Source organism: Ostrinia furnacalis, unplaced genomic scaffold (genome assembly GCF_004193835.3).
Source record: "Ostrinia furnacalis isolate ACB-3 unplaced genomic scaffold, ASM419383v2 OfSCF0389, whole genome shotgun sequence".
In the NCBI taxonomy this organism is placed as follows: domain Eukaryota; kingdom Metazoa; phylum Arthropoda; class Insecta; order Lepidoptera; family Crambidae; genus Ostrinia; species Ostrinia furnacalis.
This window is the reverse complement of record NW_021130628.1, coordinates 899,971-919,243: the sequence shown is the minus strand read 5'-3', so window position 1 is coordinate 919,243 and position 19,273 is coordinate 899,971. Positions and strand designations below refer to the sequence as shown.

Sequence of the window (19,273 nt, the reverse complement as noted above, 5' to 3'; positions counted from 1 at the left end):
GTTTAAATAAATAATATATCTCGTTAAAACTCCATTTCGGGCCGGATTAATCAGGTCGCGACCCGGCCGGCCGGCTCCCCCGCCGGGGCTCGTAATATTTACAGATACATACAAAAATATTTTATAAATCATAGACACGATGGCACTCGGTTGCAGGGTAGAAACGAACAGACGCCGGCCGGGGCCGGGGGTGAATACTACGAATCTTTGGCTTGATCGGCGCCGGCGGTCGGCGCGGCGCCGGCGGCGGGCGGGCGCCGCGCCAAGGCGCCGGTTCCGGGAATTTTCAGTCTAAATCACTGGGTTCACAAGAGCATGGCGCGAGTACCTATCTTATACGTTTTACTATTCCTTTTTAGGTCAGGAAGCTAAATAATTATTTTCGTCAAATCCTCGGTACTAGCGCCATCTATTGATATTAAGTTTATTCAAACATAAGCGGTCGTCAGCTGTCGCAAGAACAGATAGAAAGAAGTTTGCAACTCCGCCTACATGTGAATAAGGATGAAACGAAAGTCCGCTAAGTCAAAGTGTACTTCGCGACTACTAAAATACTATTCTCATTAAAGTAACTGTTCACGCGTTCGGATTCCAACCAAAGTGAACTCGGACCACGTTCCGGTCAAGTTTAACGTTGACGAAGTTTCAATTCGGAAGCTTCGGCGAAGCGGACCGTCAGTTTCACCGCGGTAGAGTCTGAAAATTCCCTTCTCGTGGGGCGGCGGGCTACTGCAGGCGCGCCAGCTGCTTGGGCAGCGCGGCCACCACGCGCACGCGGTCGCTGAACTGCGGCGGCGGCGCCAGCAGCGGCGCCGGCTGCGGCTCCGGCGGGCCCGGCTCCTCGGGCGGCGGCGGCAGCGCGGCCAGCAGCCCGGCGCCGCGCCGCCCGCGCCCCGGCGCCTTGTCCACGTCCACGCCCAGCCGCTCCGCCGCCGAGCGACCGCGACCGGCGCCGGCGCCTCTCACAAGCGCCGCCGCCGCGCGCTTCCGCGTCAGCGAGTTGTGCCGCTGCATCGGCGGCGGCGGCGGCGCCAGGCTCTCGCTGGACGAGTGCACGGGCTCGGTGCTGATGACGTCGTTGCACGACTTGACGGTGACGGAGGCGCAGAAGGAGACTTTGTCGCGGCGCGGCGCGGCGCCGGCGGGCCGCGCGTGCGCCTCCTGGTCGGACGACACGCCGGACGACGAGTTGTCGGCGTCGTCGCGCTCGGCGCCGAGCTCGTCGCCGCAGGAGCGCGACGACTTCAGCCGCGTGCGGATCTTCTGGATCTCGTCGACGGAGAACGAGTGCTGCATCGAGCTGGAGCCCGAACTGCTTCCGCTGTGGACCGAAAATACTTTCGTTTGACCCAATTTTTAAATACATCAGTTACGGTGCGGTTCGCTCATGATAAGTGCAATGTTTGTTGCAGGTATATCCCTTCGCCTCGTTCTTAATTATGTACTGGCTGAGCAGTTTAGAAACAAATCGTTATTCAGAAAAATGAGATAACCATGATACGACAAAAGTATTAATTTTGGTTAGGTTTAGGTTCCAATATACTAATTGAATCTTATTTGGTCGTAGCATAGTTAATAGTTCGATTAAATTGCCAATTACGCCAGATTTCAATGAGACGCGCTAAAGGCAAAGATATACCGCAGGAATGAACGTGTAGAGGTGTTTTGTGTCTTGTTTGCGCGTATAATTTGAGCGCATACCCTTTGGTTAGAAGGTGCAAATATTTTTGAATAATGACAAAACAAATGATAATTTCTTCAAAATCTTAAAATACACTATTTCAATTAGACAAAATGTTTTATAAAAGTTGTTATAAAAGAAACACAAAAAATATTGTAATTAGGACAAGGACAAAATAGCGTCGTAATGGAACAAAATGTGTGATGAATTACAGCAGTCTAGTGCCTTTTGCATGAGGACGATCACGGTTATTGACAGGAACGACAGATGAGTGACTCTCCTCGATGGTCGGACGCGGACACCCAGCCCCATAGACAAACATGAAAACGGTACAAGAATGGACGGTACCTCAGGCGTTGTGGGTTGTGTAATGGAAAACTAAACGTAATTAAATTCGCCATCATTTTCATAGATTGTAGCGTATTCATAGATGGTTGCGTACATTGGTATCCTGAAAAATCCAATTATTGATTTTACAAGTTGCCCCCGACTTTCTCCACTTCCCAAACTTCTCTCCACCGCCATGACACATAAAATACAGACTTCAAAGCAGGTCTACAAATAAGGAACGCTTCTTCAACATTTAAACATAAACTATGACGGTTGATCATCATCATTCACCGGTCCAGGTCATTTGAGTCAGTTTACCTCTTCTAAGGTCATGGTCGTCTTTGTGACTTTACAATTGACCTGTTTGGGTTGCGTAGCCACCACCGTGTATCAGTGCTTTTTGGCACGCAATAGGCATCAACATGAGTCCATTTTGATTAATTTTTAAATTGAAAAAAAAAGAAAAAAAAAGAAAATTAATCATGTATCAATGACTTGACTCGAAAAATAATTTGCCTAGTAATTTTTAATTTTTAGCCCTACGGGTCTAGTTAATGAATATCGTTCGCAACCGCGTTAAAACAATAGCATTAACAAACCTGGCGTTGCTGTTGGCGCTGGTTTCCGCGGGCGGCGGCGGTTCGCTTTTGGGTTTCGGCTCTTCTTCGTCCGACTCCGACATGCTGTAGTCCGGCTCTGGGATAGGCGGCGCTGGCGTCGAATTCTGGAAGGATTGAAGAATGGGTTGATGAAGGCTTTTAAGAGCAGCGTAATTAGATCTGTGAGTTACTGGAAGGGGGGGCATAGTGGAGTACTTAACTTCAATCGAAAAAAATAAAAAGAACCAGATAAGTTACGAAGACTAGTTTTAATCGAAATGATACGACAAGTATTGTATTATAGTTAGATAACTCTAAAAAAAATTTACGAATTATTAACTATTTTGGCATAAAATAACTTTTTTTTGTAGTCTGTAATTTTCCGCTTTGCCCTTATCACAAGGGTAAAGTGGAATTGCACTTTGGGCAAAGTGAAAAAGGCACTTATTAAGCGTTTATCTACTCTATTTGAGCATTTTGCTAATGAGGTCAATTAAATGAAATAACATAAACAACTTATTTGGTAATTAGGAACTGTTTTAGGCCATAAAAAACCTTGTCCCTTACTACTGCAAGATCATATTTTTTTTGCTCCAGTTTTTTTGAAAAATACTGGACGAAACCTATCAATCTTCTTCGATGCATCACCAGATTTCAAAAGACAATGAAGAGTTCCAATTAGGATACCATATTTTTTGATGCCGAACTAATCGTAGTAAAACTCGCTTCCTCCATCGCTCTTCTCATTTGATCTTCTGTCCAGGAGCCTTGGTTCGTTTTACTTTTGTAATAATTATGAACCAACTGAAAAAACAAATTAAATATTTCTATGTGGGAATCATTCCGCTTTGCCCCCTTGTAATTTTTTCCACTTTGCCTTTTTGATAATAATTACAGTTTTCAATTGATAACTAAGAAAGTATTAAAATTTGTTTAATCTACAAAATGTCAAAGGAATCTATGATAAACAGATATTAGATTTAAATAATAAAAATACCATCACTACTCACTTTTCACAATAATATCCATTCTCCAAAATCCTTGAATTTCATAAGAAACTCACTCGATCTACATCGCGCAGTCATGTATCCTGCTCGGTGGCGCTAGCCGAACTGATTTTGGTCAATGACCTTGGTCGGCCCTGTGCTTGGCTTACGTGAAGCACGAGTGCCGTTGAGTGAAAGAGTGTTGGTAAAATCAAGTTTTTCGCTTTGCCCACCCCTTCCACTATGCCCCCCTCTCCCCTACCTATTCCTAAACTACATCTGTCCTACTCAGTTCCCTAGTTTGGTAGATTTTGGAATTGTCGAATTGGGTTAGTTTCTGGAAAACATTGCTGTTCTCAGCTACAATCGAATGTATGATAGATAAATGTCGTGAATTAAGCTGACATGCGCTGCGCAGAGCAGAAAGTAGAATCAGGCAAACAAGGTCAGTTATTAAGGCAAATATGTCGCTTCCACTGTACCCACTAGAGACAGTCTCGGGCCAAGCGGCTGCCTCATCCCGAGCGACAAAATGTGATTCGGTCCGCGGAGACTAAATTTTTCTTTGCAACGATTCGTGCTTCAGGTTGAGGCAGCGTATCCCATTTGAGTAGCCGCCTCGACCCGAGGCTGCCTCTAATAGAGATCCGGCTTGAAGCATTTCTGTTGGGATTGGGACACATCGCACCATGAGAATGAAAGCAACTCATTTAAAAAAATTGAAGTATTAGGTTTTACGCTTTCATTCCATGGTACGATATGATGTGTCACTTTACTTTGAGCCAGCGTGGCTACTCCCCAACGCCATCTACCCATTTCTCCCCTCTTAGTACCTGTCTGAGCAGCGGCGCGTGCGCGTTGAAGGGCTGCGCGTAGTGCGCGGGCTCGTCGGCCGACGCCGCGCGCGCCGGGCCCGCCCACGAGCGGAGCGCGCCCAACCGCACCTGATAAGAAGGTAGATAAGAGCTGTAGATAGTAAGCGCGTGCATAGCTCATTCAAAGGAGGAAGAATAGATTTGAAGAGATTATGAATCAGTCAATGAACGATCGAAGTAAGTTTCATTCAAAAGGTCAGAGACGTGTGGATGTTGATCTGATTTTCATTCATATTGTCTTTAACATGCCGACGACGCCCAAAGGGGAGTCAAGTTTAGCGTCGCGGCGGCGGCGGTACCCGTGCTGGGCCTACAGAGAATCGGGGCCTACCCACTAAAACCTCATGGGATCCTTTACTAGCGCGACACAGGGCTTACTAGTGGCTTAACACCAGAATGGTCTGGTCTGGTGCCCCCCAGGATTTACCGATTCGAAGATTTTAGTACGAATCAGCTACATATATGATACCAATCGCACCCGTATCATGATCCTTGTCATGCAGATGCGCTAGTGAGTACTAATCTGCACGACTGTTGTCACCCCCTGATGCTTGGCACCCGAGGTGACCTTTGACCTAAGACAAACGCAACACCTCACCTCGCTATCGCTGCGTCCCGGCGCGCGGTAAGCCAGCGCGGGCGGCGTACAGCTTGGCGGCGTCCGCTGGGCCTACTGAGGAGCGGGACCTACCCACTCAAACCTTATGGGATCCTCTACTAGCGCGACATAGGACTTACCAGTGGCTTAACAACACGTCTGCACCGCTGTCCGCGCGCGCTCTGGTACTTACTTCGCTGAGGGCTCCCTCCCCCCGGAGGATGCCCCCTTTGAGACTCGCGCTGGGCCTAAGAAAAACGCAACACCTCACCTCGCTATCGCTGCGGCCGGGCGTACAGCTTGGCGGCGTCGGCCGGCCGGAACGTGAATGCTTTAATCACACAGAGGAGCGAAACCTACCCACTTAAACCTAATGGCATCCTCTACTAGCGCGATATGAGGTGTACAGGGCTTACCAGTCGCCTAACACCATATTGTGTGCAACATGCGCATCTGCTGCAACCGGCTCCCTTCAAAGCGCGCGGGTGTCTGCTGCCTTTGAGTCTCGCGCTGGGCCTAATGGTGGGTCCAGACTGGGCGCACGGGCTCGCGCGGCAAACTCAACATCTTGCTCACTCAAGAGCAGGGTGAGCAGGATGACCAGCGTGCCGCGCGAGTCCGTGCACCCAGTCTGGACGCACCATAAGACAAATGCAAGCGTCTCCTCACCTCGCTATCGCTGCGGCCCGGCGCGCGGTACGCCAGCGCGGGCGGCGGGCGGTGCGGCGGCGCGGCGTACAGCTTGGCGGCGTCCGCCGGCCGGAACGTGGACGCGCGCGCGCCCGGCGGCGGCGGCGGCGGGTGCGCCGGCGGCGGCACTCGCGCTGGGCCTGGAATATACATGTTGACACCACCAATCAATTGACGTACTTTTAAAAACTGTCAAAACGAAACTCTCCCAATGATTTTGTATGGCACTACAAGCAAATGACGTCACTATTTAGTCAACTCAAATAAATTACTTTTTTCAATTACAATGCGACCAAAAATCGTAATTTACAGGTAATTTAAAATTAATTAAGTTTTTCAGACCAGAGTGAAGTGTCCTTTTAGAAAAGTTGTGATTTCGAATTATTGGAGAATGGTGTCAAACTGTCCATTGAGGAGGAATACGTGAGATGACAAAACAGTCGCTATGACAAAAAATAATTGTAAAGTGTTGCATATTGGTTCGCAGGCCGCCCTCATACACACATGTATGCTTAGTTATACGATGCGTGGCTGCGCCCACGATCTTACGTCTCGATAATAAATCAGTGCGTTGAAAGCAGTCTTGTGTTTCACTCGCGTCCCCTGTGCTAAAATACTTACCATAAAGAAAGCTGTATTTTATTATAGACAAAAAAAGTTTTACAAGGCAAAGAAAAGCTACGAAAACCCGAGGACAGTGATCGGGATAGCAAACCGCAACTGCAGATTATGTTAACGTGACTGGATCGTGGCCACGGATCTTGCCCGTAGCGAAACAACTGCATACCGCCTCTGTCATAAAGAACATGCAACGAGAACGCAGTAAAAGTTCTAACTCAAAAGATCTAGAAAAACTTCTATAGTGTCCTACACTGAACTTTCCCACCCGTGACATTGATAGGGGGCGCCACCGTCAATACCGGATCGCTGGTTCCAATTTTTTCCACATTGGAAAATACTGAAATGTCATTTGCAGAAGGGCATAGCCATCAGTGCCGGATTACTAATTCAGGGGGTTTAGACAAAGTGCAAATTATAATCGCAAACCAGTCGAAAAGTGGTCGAAAAGCCCCTTTTTTGTATGGAGTTTTGACGGATTGATTTTCGATTCGATCAAAAAGTGCGTTTTGTCTAGGGGGGCTGATCTCTGCCATTTGACGATTCAAAATCGTTCAACTTTATTTTTTTTTGTCACCTGTCATCCGCTTTGCATTGGAGGGAGTTGAACCTCAACTTCAAACTCCTATGTTGTTCTGATTAATTTCGTTGCGCGTGCTGTAGATCTTGGCTACACTGGAGTTGCAGCAGTGGAAACGAGAAGTGGGAATAGTCCTAAATCCTAAATATAACTTATTGGGTGGAGCTAGCTTCCACACGCCTGGGACACGTACCGTGCACGTCCTCGCTCACGCACGTGCGCCGCGGCTACTAATTCACGTATTATGACAGTCAAGATCTCGCTGACGTTCAGAAGTCGTCATTGAAAAACAGTTCTAAATCCGTATTTACAAGGGTCGTTTTGATAGAATGATTACTCAATAGGATCGCAACTCAGTGTTTTCTTGTCGTTGAAGACTTGTTACGTGAATAAGGCGTCGGGTCGGCTGGTCGGGCGTGGAGTGGAAGTCGCGCCGCAGCGTGCCGCCCGCGCCCGCTGTGCGTCCGCTTGCCCACGCGTGGGACCTACCGTGCACGTCCTCGCTGGAGCGCGTGCGCGGCGGGTGGTGCGCGTGCGCCGCGGCCAGAACGGCTAGCACGAAAAACTTTCGAGTTCGAATCTTTTGCTTATTCGAATCGCCATCAAAAGATTTAGTACGAAAACTACAACAGCGCCCTTGTGAACGTGTCGATTAGTGAACTTAGTATGAGAAATGGTTGCACGAAACTTATTTTGAAAATCAAAGTTGTCACGTTATCGTTAATTCGAAGGTTGAGTATCGAATTTTGTCGAATACCTACGCAAACGATTCGAAGACGAAAGTTGTTCATGCTAGAGGTACAGGTCGGGCGTGGAGTGGAAGTCGCGCCGCAGCGTGCCGCCCGCGCCCGCTGTGCGTCTGCTGTGCGTCCGCTTGCCCACGCGTGGGACCTACCGTGCACGTCCTCGCTGGAGCGCGTGCGCGGCGGGTGGTGCGCGTGCGCCGCGGCCAGGTCGGGCGTGGAGTGGAAGTCGCGCCGCCCGCGCCCGCTGTGCGTCCGCTGTGCGTCCGCTTGCCCACGCGTGGGACCTACCGTGCACGTCCTCGCTGGAGCGCGTGCGCGGCGGGTGGTGCGCGTGCGCCGCGGCCAGGTCGGGCGTGGAGTGGAAGTCGCGCCGCCCGCGCCCGCTGTGCGTCCGCTGTGCGTCCGCTTGCCCACGCGTGGGACCTACCGTGCACGTCCTCGCTGGAGCGCGTGCGCGGCGGGTGGTGCGCGTGCGCCGCGGCCAGGTCGGGCGTGGAGTGGAAGTCGCGCCGCCCGCGCCCGCTGTGCGTCCGCTGTGCGTCCGCTTGCCCACGCGTGGGACCTACCGTGCACGTCCTCGCTGGAGCGCGTGCGCGGCGGGTGGTGCGCGTGCGCCGCGGCCAGGTCGGGCGTGGAGTGGAAGTCGCGCCGCCCGCGCCCGCTGTGCGTCCGCTGTGCGTCCGCTTGCCCACGCGTGGGACCTACCGTGCACGTCCTCGCTGGAGCGCGTGCGCGGCGGGTGGTGCGCGTGCGCCGCGGCCAGGTCGGGCGTGGAGTGGAAGTCGCGCCGCCCGCGCCCGCTGTGCGTCCGCTGTGCGTCCGCTTGCCCACGCGTGGGACCTACCGTGCACGTCCTCGCTGGAGCGCGTGCGCGGCGGGTGGTGCGCGTGCGCCGCGGCCAGGTCGGGCGTGGAGTGGAAGTCGCGCCGCCCGCGCCCGCTGTGCGTCCGCTGTGCGTCCGCTTGCCCACGCGTGGGACCTACCGTGCACGTCCTCGCTGGAGCGCGTGCGCGGCGGGTGGTGCGCGTGCGCCGCGGCCAGGTCGGGCGTGGAGTGGAAGTCGCGCCGCCCGCGCCCGCTGTGCGTCCGCTGTGCGTCCGCTTGCCCACGCGTGGGACCTACCGTGCACGTCCTCGCTGGAGCGCGTGCGCGGCGGGTGGTGCGCGTGCGCCGCGGCCAGGTCGGGCGTGGAGTGGAAGTCGCGCCGCAGCGTACCGCCCGCGCTCGCGACCGCCCCCGCTGTACTGTTCGCCTTGCCCCACGCCTGGGAATACCAAAATAACTTGAACCTCAAGTAAGAGCTGAACAAAGAAAATTTTAACTGTTAGTGCCCCCGAGCATTAGGCAGGTCGCTGCGGCCAACTATTTCTTCCGCGGTGTATGTAAGTGCGCGCATTACGCAGCCTGACCACGCGGCCTTTCATTAAACATTACATAATTAATTTGTTAGCCGCAGCGACCTGTCCGCGCGCCCTGGCCGTCTAATGCGTGGGGACACTTATCATTTTCATTTACCGAAAAAGAGAGGATGTAATATTATATTTTTGATGTATGTATCTGCGTAGCTAATAATGTAAAACTGCAAGGCACAGACTAAAAAAATATGCAGGAATAAAGACTTGAGAGCATGAAGTTTTAACGAGATCCGACGAAGACAACAAGTCTTGATTCTACCCTTTTTTCATGGGGGTTTTGCACCTGTTATAAATTGAAACACAACCTCGCAATATTTCTATGGAATCACATAATAATGAACGAATGTCACACAGTCACAAACTCACTTTGCCCCTCGAGCGCTTCATCTCAGCCACAGAGGCGTACACCCGACCGGACCCGTTGCCCCGCGCAGGCGAGTACGGCGGTGAATTGGACCCGCCCTGGAATGCTGACCGCGTCATCATCGCGTTGTTGCCGCCGCTGGAAACAATATTTCATCATCAGGACTTTATTTCATCATCAGGAATTTAGCACTGCTGGAGCAGGGCCTTTTCTAAATTAGAAGATTTAGCCTACACTGGGCAGGCATGTTGAAAAATTCTATTTGATGAAAACCGTAAGAGTGATCGGGAAAGTTAGTAAAAACATAAGTAGTATTACATGGCCGAACGACCTTGAGCATTAGAGCGAGACAACGCGCCTCTCGCCGCGCGCCCGCGCTTCTGCCCGATACTGTGCCGATACCAAAGTGCGCNTACATTATTTTTTGAAAAAAAATGAACAACAATTTTTTAGATAATTAAATTCTCTATCATTTGGTGAAAGAATCATTAAAATCGCACCAGCCGTTTAGGAGTAGTAGGAAATTTCTTTGGTGAAATTAGAAGAAAGTTAAGAATTTTTCCTGTCAAAACTAATAGTTGTAACATAAAAAACGAACAACAATTTTTTAGTTTAAGATATTATACATCTCACACATATTTTTTTTTATTGTTTGGATCATCCATTTAGGAGGAGTAGGGATTCAAAGAGAGGTCTATTTTGCAGTTTTGCCTCACCTATCGCCTTAAAATTCGTATACATACACACCGATTGGCACTGGTATCTGAGAGCAATTCATCTGTATCTTCAAAACATTGACATTAAAGTTTCTGATAACGCCTTTAGAATTGGAAAAGCTGATTATAGAGATTGAAAGTGTATATCGATGACATGCTACTCACAGGTCAGGAGCAGCATCAGCTTGTCTTTGGAAGAGCTCTTCTAACTCGGCGGCCGTGATGCGGCCCGACGCGGGCCTTTGCCGTATCGACGCCGTTCTGGGGGCCACGGGCGTGCCAGACATTGGAGTTCCACCTAGAAAGAAAGAAGGATGTTACGGTGCAATAAAAATCAAGTTAATCTTTTGGAAAACTAAGCTTTACTGCTAAAGTTTCTTCAAATAACTGTTTGAAGACATGCTTCCGGTACGAAGAGTATAATAAAAAAGAAGAATACCAAGTTACTCACTATTACTACTACCACCATGAAGCTGAACTGATTCAGCTGATGACGATTTGCCAGCCACACTTAAAGGTTCGCAACTTTCCTCCTTTTCTCCACCATTTTCTGTAAGATAGAAAGCTTCAGTTACTAAAAATCTGTTTTTCTTCTTAGTCAAGCATTGATAGATGTCTTATTGACTTTATTAGCTGTTAGATGTTGATTGCCTCTCATCATATAGAGCGAAATGTGGCATGATCATTCTGAAATCCGTTGTTGTGTAAAGTTGGTCATAATCTTAAATTAATGGGGTTTTTAATCGAGTGCAAGAAAGGATGTAAAATAATCAAAACGCTGCGACTTACCTAGTCCAGCGACCATAGACTTGGCCCTCGCTCTGCCGACGCTCAGCGTGGTGCGCGGATCGCGTCTCGGCGGCGCGGGCGCAGGGCTCCTTCCTGTAACAGCCGACTCTCCTACAGACTGCCCTAGCTTTTGCTACTATGCGGAAGGCGAGTGGAAGCGTGCTGTGTGCGTACCCACTATTTATACGCGTCAAAATCACGCCTCAAACCCCTGATTTCTGAATTGAGTTTTTTGCGTGCTCATCCTCATGAACTTCATATGAACATTTTTTTTTCAGTTCATACATAAGTAGTAAATGAGCACGTTCAAGCTAGAAATCTCAATACAGAAATCGCGTCAATGTCTTTTGATTTCAAGGATGATTTCGATACGTGTCAAATAGGAGGATCATCAGGTGTATGTTATGATGATTCAGTGATTCAATCGCAGGATATTACAATAGTAAGAGCACCCGGCCAGATTGACTTGACTTTTCTCTCTTATTCTTACCAGCACCAAGTTTGAAAGATAGAAGAGAGAAGTTGAAGTCTGGTGATGTTAATGAGTTTGAAGATCTCTGATTACACTTGATTTCTCTAATTTGTAATATCATGACGAATGAAAACATGCGTAATGAAAGGTGATTATGAAGGTGAAGAATGACTACCACTTTTGCCCAGAAAATGCTACAGTATACAGATTATAGTGCTAATAATAGACTTTTCTGTACATCCCATATTGTTAGTTTTTTGATGACGTGTATGTTGGTATTAGGGTTTCTTCGGTACATCTGCAGTGCTTCAAAATTACAGTTACCATTACCAATGTGAGCGTGTTAGGCAATGTTATTACTTAGAGTTATTTTTGTAAGAAAACTATTTCTCTAGCGAAGCTGTAAATTACAAATTACAAACTGTGGTTATTCTAATCTAAAAAAGCTGGATAACTCCACGAGACATCACACTCGTCTCAGCCAAACCCACAAATCACAACAATTATCTCGCAAAGCTGGAAGTTGGCCTTAGTTAGGCGACTGCAGAAGCTGTAGTGTCGCTAAAGCCATCATAAGAGTGTGGCATGTTTTACTATCACTCCTCAGATTTGGCAAACAAACTCACAAAACGTGTCTAGCGAAGCCGAAGATTACTGACAAACTCGTCAAGCTGTTTTGGCGTTGTAACGAAATTTGTCCGAAAAATAACCGGCCATTGTTTTCTAGCCGACCCGTGACAGAGTAGATAATATTGCTTTGTCCTACTGGTTCACAATAAAAGCAGTAGTATTAATGGCTAAGTTGTTATTTGTACTGCTATAATTATGATGAAAGTAATTTGCACTGGAACAGGAGAAAACAGGAGGGTAATGAAAAAAAAGATTAAATTTTACAGCAGTCTCAACTTATATCTGGATTTTCTAGGACACAATAAGTCAACGCCGGTAAGTATTCCCTTTGTTGTGGGTTTACGAATGCATTACGGTAAGTTAGTCTTTCCATCACTCAAAGCAAGATGATGAGTGATAGCTACAGAAACGGCGTTAGAGTAACCCTACCTACTGGTAAACAAGATTTAAACTAGCGGGCGCTCTCATATCTGACCAAATGCTGGTCAAGTTAACAAAGGTCGGCTACTTTTCGGACAAAGCCCGCCGTAAAGTGTAGTGACTAACCGCCGGCAGCTTTTCTAGGCAAAGTAGCCGCGTAGGGGCGACCCGAGCTGGACAACTGAGCCTGCGCGCCACCCGCCGCGCACGCGCCGCCCTCCGTCCCTGGCGACCGACACACCGTTACCATTGGCGATACTAGCTTCGGAACTTTGGGCTTTATGTTTTTCCAAATAGATGTTGTTTAAAGTTTTATACCCTCAAAATTGAATTCAGCATAGGCTTTAGCTATCCCATTTGACGGTGACTGTTTTGAATTTGAATGAATTGCGGAATCACAAAATTTCTATATCTTACTCATTCTGTACTACGGTTTATACTTTGCTCTTGCTACTGTCTGATTTTTCGCGTTCTTATACGCAATTTGATTTTAATCCCTAGAAATTGATAAAGTCACTATAAAGACTTATTATTTCAGCTTTCAAGCCAAGAAAACCAACAATTTCTGTCTACTTTGAAAGTTCCTTGCGTGAGATAAAAGCTACTTATTTACTTTTATAATTTTATATCATTACTTCCGAACGAAGTCTAGTTACGCCAATGGATTGCTGAAAAATTAGTAGACCATCCCTCCAATAGTGGGTTAGGTTTTTGCCCTGAAGAATTTCTTAGTTTATCAGAAACATATTTTACAAATGTACATAAGGGCAATTTGAGTAGTTGCTATCCAACCAGGGCTAGCCTCTTGAATTCTTGATTGCCAATGTCTGTGTTGTAATGGGACTTGTTGATATGGATGATATCTGAAATAACGTTAACTGGAGGGAGCCTGTAAAGTCACGTTCATCAGAAAAACTTATGTACAAGGTTAGTGTAGTAAATTTGAAATATATTACAGTAGGTATATGCAGAAGTGGTGAGTGTGTTGTATTCTATGGTTTTCTTTTTGTATGAGGGTGGAAGAGGAGGCTGTCAGGTTCGGTTCAGGCGTTCACATGAAGAGTATTGTTGCCGAACAGAGAGGTAAAGTCTAGACTTTACTTCTAAATACTAGTATTTAGACCATCATATTGTTATGGTTGTTCAAATTGCACACTATTCAAGATTGGTTGGTCCTGACAAGAGTTCTATGTTGTTAGTAAACCTATTGGCACTCAATGAACGTGACTCTCGGCATGTACGAGGTGTTGTGAGTAGAGACTGACCTGCGGCGAGTGAGACGACAGTCATGGATACGAGCGCGCCTGAACTACGGATCAGTTCTACGACGTGCTCGTGAGATGCAGCCGATACGTCTTCCCCATTTATCTGCGAAAGAAACGGTTTACTTGTGAGACCACATCACATTAAGCAAAATCCTAAAGTTGAATATAAAATTCTGTGGAATAAGGTCCAGTTTTGCAAAATTTTATCACCAGCTGAGTTGCTCTATCGCTTATTGTATGGCAGACAGCAACCTTCAATCTCAAACCTCTGTTGATACCAATCACTAGAAGATCTTATTCTTCTTCAAGCTGGAACGAGTCTCAAGTAGGTATAGTACGATCGAAGTACCTAGGTACCATACTGAGGAACAGTTTTTGAACTCGAAGTCTACCTATAGGAAATCTTCTAGCTAGAGACTCAACATCCCTCGTCGTATATGTTTCTAGGTACCTTTTTGTCTTTGTGTGATGTTCATTCTTTCTTCATCTAAACATTACTATGAATACGTACAGCTATTAAGAAGTCTCCTTTCCTCAGTCCCGCTCTATCAGCCACGCCCCCAGCGTCCACGTCATCCAAATACTGAAGTCCAGGGCAGCGCTCCGAGGGGCGCAGCTCCATCAGAGGCGATGACGCCTTCGCCCCCCGCAGAATAAACCCGAAGCCTCGCTTCGCGCGGTGAAGCACCACTGTCCTTGTCTCCATGTTGCCATATCTGGGGATTCAAATAAGTTATAAAGTAGCGGAAAGACGGGTAAAATTCTTGAGTACAGTCTGACTAGAAACGTCACAGCAGGAAACCCGTAAGTACGTCAGAACTATGTAACGCAATAAAGCAACATCACGTTCTCTTCACTACAGATGAGAAGGTTAACTCTACGCCACTTAGAATAAAATTCCTAAAGCGGACTGCGCTATTTCCATTTCTGTCGCTAGTATTTGAAGAAAAGATAATAGCTAGTGAAAATTAACGAGAACAATAAATACACCTTCGCCCAAATAATCCGATAAATATCTTCGACACACATGATGCTATACCTTCGACCTCAACCAATCGACTGGCTGATAAGTAACATTGGCAGACTAACTGGCAATATTTATAGCCCTATTGAACCTGTGTTTGTAAACAAAATTGCCGGTTTCGGTTCACGAAATCTGTTTACAAATGCCCCAAATATGTTTACAATCGTTTTGATTGTGTTGGTGCCGCATTGTTGTGATAGTTTATGGTGCAGGTCACAGTTCACTTACGACTTTTTTATCCTAGGCGCGGTGGCGCTGTACGTTTTGCTGAGGGCCATTTCCCGTCTCCCTGTTACGCGGGAGTGGTGGATTGGACCTGATGATAACACCTGAAATGGAAATACACAAATGGGTGAATGAAATCGTAAAATTCACATTTCAAAAATGGCGAGAGGGATAGAAAAATGTGGATCCTAAGATTCCTAAGTTTATAACGAAAACTATTAATTTCGTTCGACTGGACATGGTTTACATTAAAAACCAGGGGTGTTTTCAACTCCGTTGATCTTGAGACCAGTAAGAGTATGTTGGAAGTCATGGTTACCCGGTGCAAATGTCTGGAGGTCATAGTTACCTGGTGCCAGTGTCATAGAGGTCATAGTTGCCTGGTGCAAGTGCCTCTGAGGTCATAGTTATCTGGTGCAAGTGTCTCGAAGGTCATAGTTTCTTGGTGCAAGAGTTTCGGAGGTTATTATCTCTTGGTGCAAGTGTCTTAGAGGTCACTGTTACCTGGTGCTAGTGTCTAGGAGGTCATGTTACCTGGTGCAAGTGCTATATCTACCTGGTGCAGGTGCGTGTTTTGCCTCAGGCGCACCTCCTGCACGCAATGCGCGGGAAAGAGTCCGGAGGCGCCGGAGCCGCGCACCGTGCCCTCCAGGTAGTCGTCGTACTTCGTAGTTATCTGATGCATGTGTCTAGGAAGTCATGTTACCTGTTGCAAGTGTCATAGTTACCTGGTGCAAGTGCGTGTTCTGTCGCAGGCGGACCTCCTGCACGCAATGTGCGGGAAAGAGTCCGGAGGCTCCGGAGCCGCGCACCGTGCCCTCCAGGTAGCCGTCATCCATCATAGAAATAGTTACCTGGTGCTAGTGTCTAGGAGGTCATGTTACCTGTAGCAAGTGTCATAGTTACCTGGTGCAGGTGCGTATTCTGCCTCAGGCGCACCTCCTGCACGCAGTGCGCGGGAAAGAGTCCGGCGGCGCCGGAGCCGCGCACCGTGCCCTCCAGGTAGTCGTCGTCCTTCGTAGTTATCTGATGCATGTGTCTAGGAAGTCATGTTACCTGTAGCAAGTGTCATAGTTACCTGGTGCAAGTGCGTGTTCTGTCTCAGGCGCACCTCCTGCACGCAGTGTGCTGGGAAGAGTCCTGCGGCGCCGGAGCCGCGCACCGTGCCCTCCAGGTATCCGTCATCCGTCGCGCTGGACACTGCAAGCGCGCACGCGCAACACACGCCTTCAGTATACCGTATTACGTACATTTTACACTGATTTTTGGGGGAAACTAATCAAATGTGCCTTTGTACATTGATAACACTGATGTTTAAAACAACTGTCCGACAAACTATGGATACTAAAAACGAATAGAAACACAAGTTTTCGAATGGTACAAAATGGGTGGTCTCACTGCTATGAGTAAAGTAAATAGAAGCACTTATTAAAATTTCTAATCAACTGAATTATTTTATGTATTGTGTGATTACAAGTTGTTAAAACTAAAGCCTCTAGGAAACTGAATGATTCTACGTAACCACAAATGTTTTTTGCAAAGTTTTGTACACATTATAATACATACTAGCTCTGCTTAGCGTCTTTATTTGGCTAATATAAACACGATTAGATGTTTATAACTTGATATCGAATGTTTCTATTACAATTATTTACTGCAATCGATGCACATACTTATTCCTGCAGAATAAATATTCATACATATTAATTTGCATCTGGACGTAGGTAATATTAATATTTTTTAAATCATCCTTTAGATAGGGATTTTCTATTGAGGAGTTCTCTCATCATCTCTGGGAAAACGATTAATCTTATTATTAAACATGTATCGATGTGGACATGAACCCCGATTATTTTATGTGTATGTATCGATGTTTGTAAATGAATACACCTGAGACGACTCCGCTGTTTAGTCAGATGGCCCATGACTCATGCCTCGCGAACTATGGTTGGGTTAGTGTAACTGACGTACGTTAATGAATTAGTATGCAAATATGCTGCTTCAAGTCACAAAGTAAACCAATTATCCGCGTGAATGGTCTCTGAAATAATAGTTGCTGATAATTAGGTACTTCCTGGTGAAACTGCGCGAGTGTTCAAGTCGAAATAACGTTTCGAAATTCATACATTTTCGATAGTAATTAGGGTCAAGGAGGCAACAGTGACTCGGTCGGCTACAGTGGCTCAGTCATGTTTCGACCTGAAGGCATAGGAATATATATTTGTCTCTTTTACCGATTCAAAGGTCTTGGTACCCGAACACATTTAAACCAGTTTGCTCGCCGGTCAAGTGCCGTGCGGAAGGGTGAGGGAATGTTTTTTGTTTTCGCGCCCACTAAATTACATTCTAAGGTGAGTTTCGATTGTTTTCATATATTTGTTTGTTGCTATAGGTAATAGCCGTTATATTTATCGGATAGTAGGTCTTGTATCAATTGTCTTTAATCCGAATTTTGACTAATTTGTTTTACATCTTGGTTTTTTTGATCAAATATTTACAAAATGGCGTAGAAGTACACAGTGACTCAATTTTAATACTTTATACGAATTCAATATTTTATAACTTTAAATCGAATTTTGTTTTTTATTTACAGAATGCCACGGAAAAAAACCGACAGAAAAATAGGGAAGAAATAAATAACGAAGAGATTGAGATGACTTAAGATCTTATAGGTAGCAATAAAAGTACTAAGAGTCGTGTTGAATTGTTGATTATAATAAGAATAGCTTGTGCAGTTTTGTTATTATTTCTAATAAAAAACTACGCGGAATGGGCATTTTCTTTTCATATAAATACTGCCGTACCACGTTAATACTGTGTACCACGGTAGTGAGTCAGTGTGTACACCTAGTAGTCCACAGTGGCTCAATTATCATTTTTTTGTTTTAGGTTCCTACTTTGACATAAGTAGTAAATAATGTAGAATCATGAGTGCTCAGTTACAGTTCAATAGTGTATCTAAAATGTGAGCAAATTTTAGGCCAATATTAAAGCGATATCTATTTTTATTAAGCTTCGAAAAAAAAGTGAGTCACTGTTGCCTCCCTGACCCTACTTATAAATACCTGCCGTGTAATTTGCATATAAAGAATTGCTAAGATACTTCATACTCGTACTTTGACTATTGTTGTTTTCTGTAAATAGTGAACTTCAGGAGCTAAAATAATGCAATTTAGGTAAGTACAGGAGAAAAGAGACCGTACCTAAGGTCACTTTATCAAATTGTATGTGTCAGGATTTTTAACCAGCAGGAGGAGGATGGGCCCTCCTATTTACCAGAGGCAAAAGACACAAAATAAATACAAAACATTGACATTGTTTTTCTAGTTAAGTTTCTCAGATCTCACCTTCAATAATATCGCCCTGGTTCAGCCGAATATGCCCGGGCTGCGAGGGCTCGTAAGGCTGCAGACACACCACGGTGGTGGCGGCGGCCTGCAGCGAGCACGTGGTGGTGTCGGAGTTGGACGTGCCCACGCCGCTCGAGTCCGAGATGATGTCGCTAGTGTCGCCCGCGCTTTTATCTGTAGATACGGCTGGGTTGTGAGAAAAGATGCTCGTTTTGGGAGCGTTTTTGTGTCGCCTTTGTACTTTTAATAACTGCGGTATGTTGTTTTTTTTTTCAACTTTTGTGCGACTATTTGTTAGTAATTGGACCTTCTCTGATGTAAACAGCACACGCGATTTACCTAGCTGTGTTAAAAGGACTGAGTCGTGAGGTGGACTCTTCCCTCTTTGTTGTTCAGACTTGTCTATGGCTGTTCTTTTCTAATGATTTAAATGAGAATGCTTTTTAAGGCACTTTATAATATCGGCATCGCCAATAACCTTGTCAAAATATTTTCGTGTTTATGATTGTCAACAGATGCCATGTGCACACAAAACTGCTGATTTAATTTTTACATATTGACATGATGGTATTTTCAACAAGGAATAGGTACATTTTCCCCCACATTATGAAATTGCAGGTGCGTGCATTGATTGGGTTCAACATAGCTACGAATATTTACATAAATACAACTTTTAGTTTAGCGAATTTATATAACCGATTTCATAATACTGCTGGGATTCAGGGTTAATACTGTAAGTACATAAACATTTTTGAGTGCCATACAGTAGGAATTATTAGCATTTACATATACTTGGGAGATTTTGAAGTATTTTTTTAATCTGGACATAAGTACAAAGAAAAATTACGTAACAAAAATGTTGTTTAAAAGGATTTTTTGAAGAATCTTAGTCCTAATCTA

General features: G+C 46.0%; 1 protein-coding gene and 1 long non-coding RNA gene across 2 annotated transcripts in view; one reads left to right on the top strand and one right to left on the bottom strand.

Moving 5' to 3' along the window:
- Window positions 1-726: 726 nt before the first annotated feature.
- Window positions 727-19,273, bottom strand: part of LOC114362213 (SH3 and multiple ankyrin repeat domains prosap) — a 152,916-nt gene continuing 134,369 nt past the window's right edge. Inside the window, exons 10-28 of the mRNA XM_028317514.1 lie at window positions 18,371-18,547; window positions 16,102-16,223; window positions 15,027-15,127; window positions 14,286-14,490; window positions 13,775-13,877; window positions 12,636-12,734; window positions 10,988-11,080; window positions 10,650-10,748; window positions 10,364-10,496; window positions 9,485-9,620; window positions 8,687-8,967; window positions 8,548-8,642; window positions 8,131-8,247; window positions 7,853-7,969; window positions 7,447-7,506; window positions 5,739-5,899; window positions 4,430-4,540; window positions 2,611-2,735; window positions 727-1,321 (exon numbers count right to left, since the gene is read on the bottom strand). Of these exons, the coding sequence (XP_028173315.1) occupies window positions 727-1,321; window positions 2,611-2,735; window positions 4,430-4,540; window positions 5,739-5,899; window positions 7,447-7,506; window positions 7,853-7,969; window positions 8,131-8,247; window positions 8,548-8,642; window positions 8,687-8,967; window positions 9,485-9,620; window positions 10,364-10,496; window positions 10,650-10,748; window positions 10,988-11,080; window positions 12,636-12,734; window positions 13,775-13,877; window positions 14,286-14,490; window positions 15,027-15,127; window positions 16,102-16,223; window positions 18,371-18,547 (2,930 nt within the window). The remainder of the gene's footprint in view (window positions 1,322-2,610; window positions 2,736-4,429; window positions 4,541-5,738; window positions 5,900-7,446; window positions 7,507-7,852; window positions 7,970-8,130; window positions 8,248-8,547; window positions 8,643-8,686; window positions 8,968-9,484; window positions 9,621-10,363; window positions 10,497-10,649; window positions 10,749-10,987; window positions 11,081-12,635; window positions 12,735-13,774; window positions 13,878-14,285; window positions 14,491-15,026; window positions 15,128-16,101; window positions 16,224-18,370; window positions 18,548-19,273) is intronic.
- Window positions 17,177-17,938, top strand: LOC114362319 (uncharacterized). The gene is made up of 2 exons (XR_003656665.1): window positions 17,177-17,374; window positions 17,617-17,938. It is a non-coding gene; the product is annotated as an uncharacterized LOC114362319 (long non-coding RNA).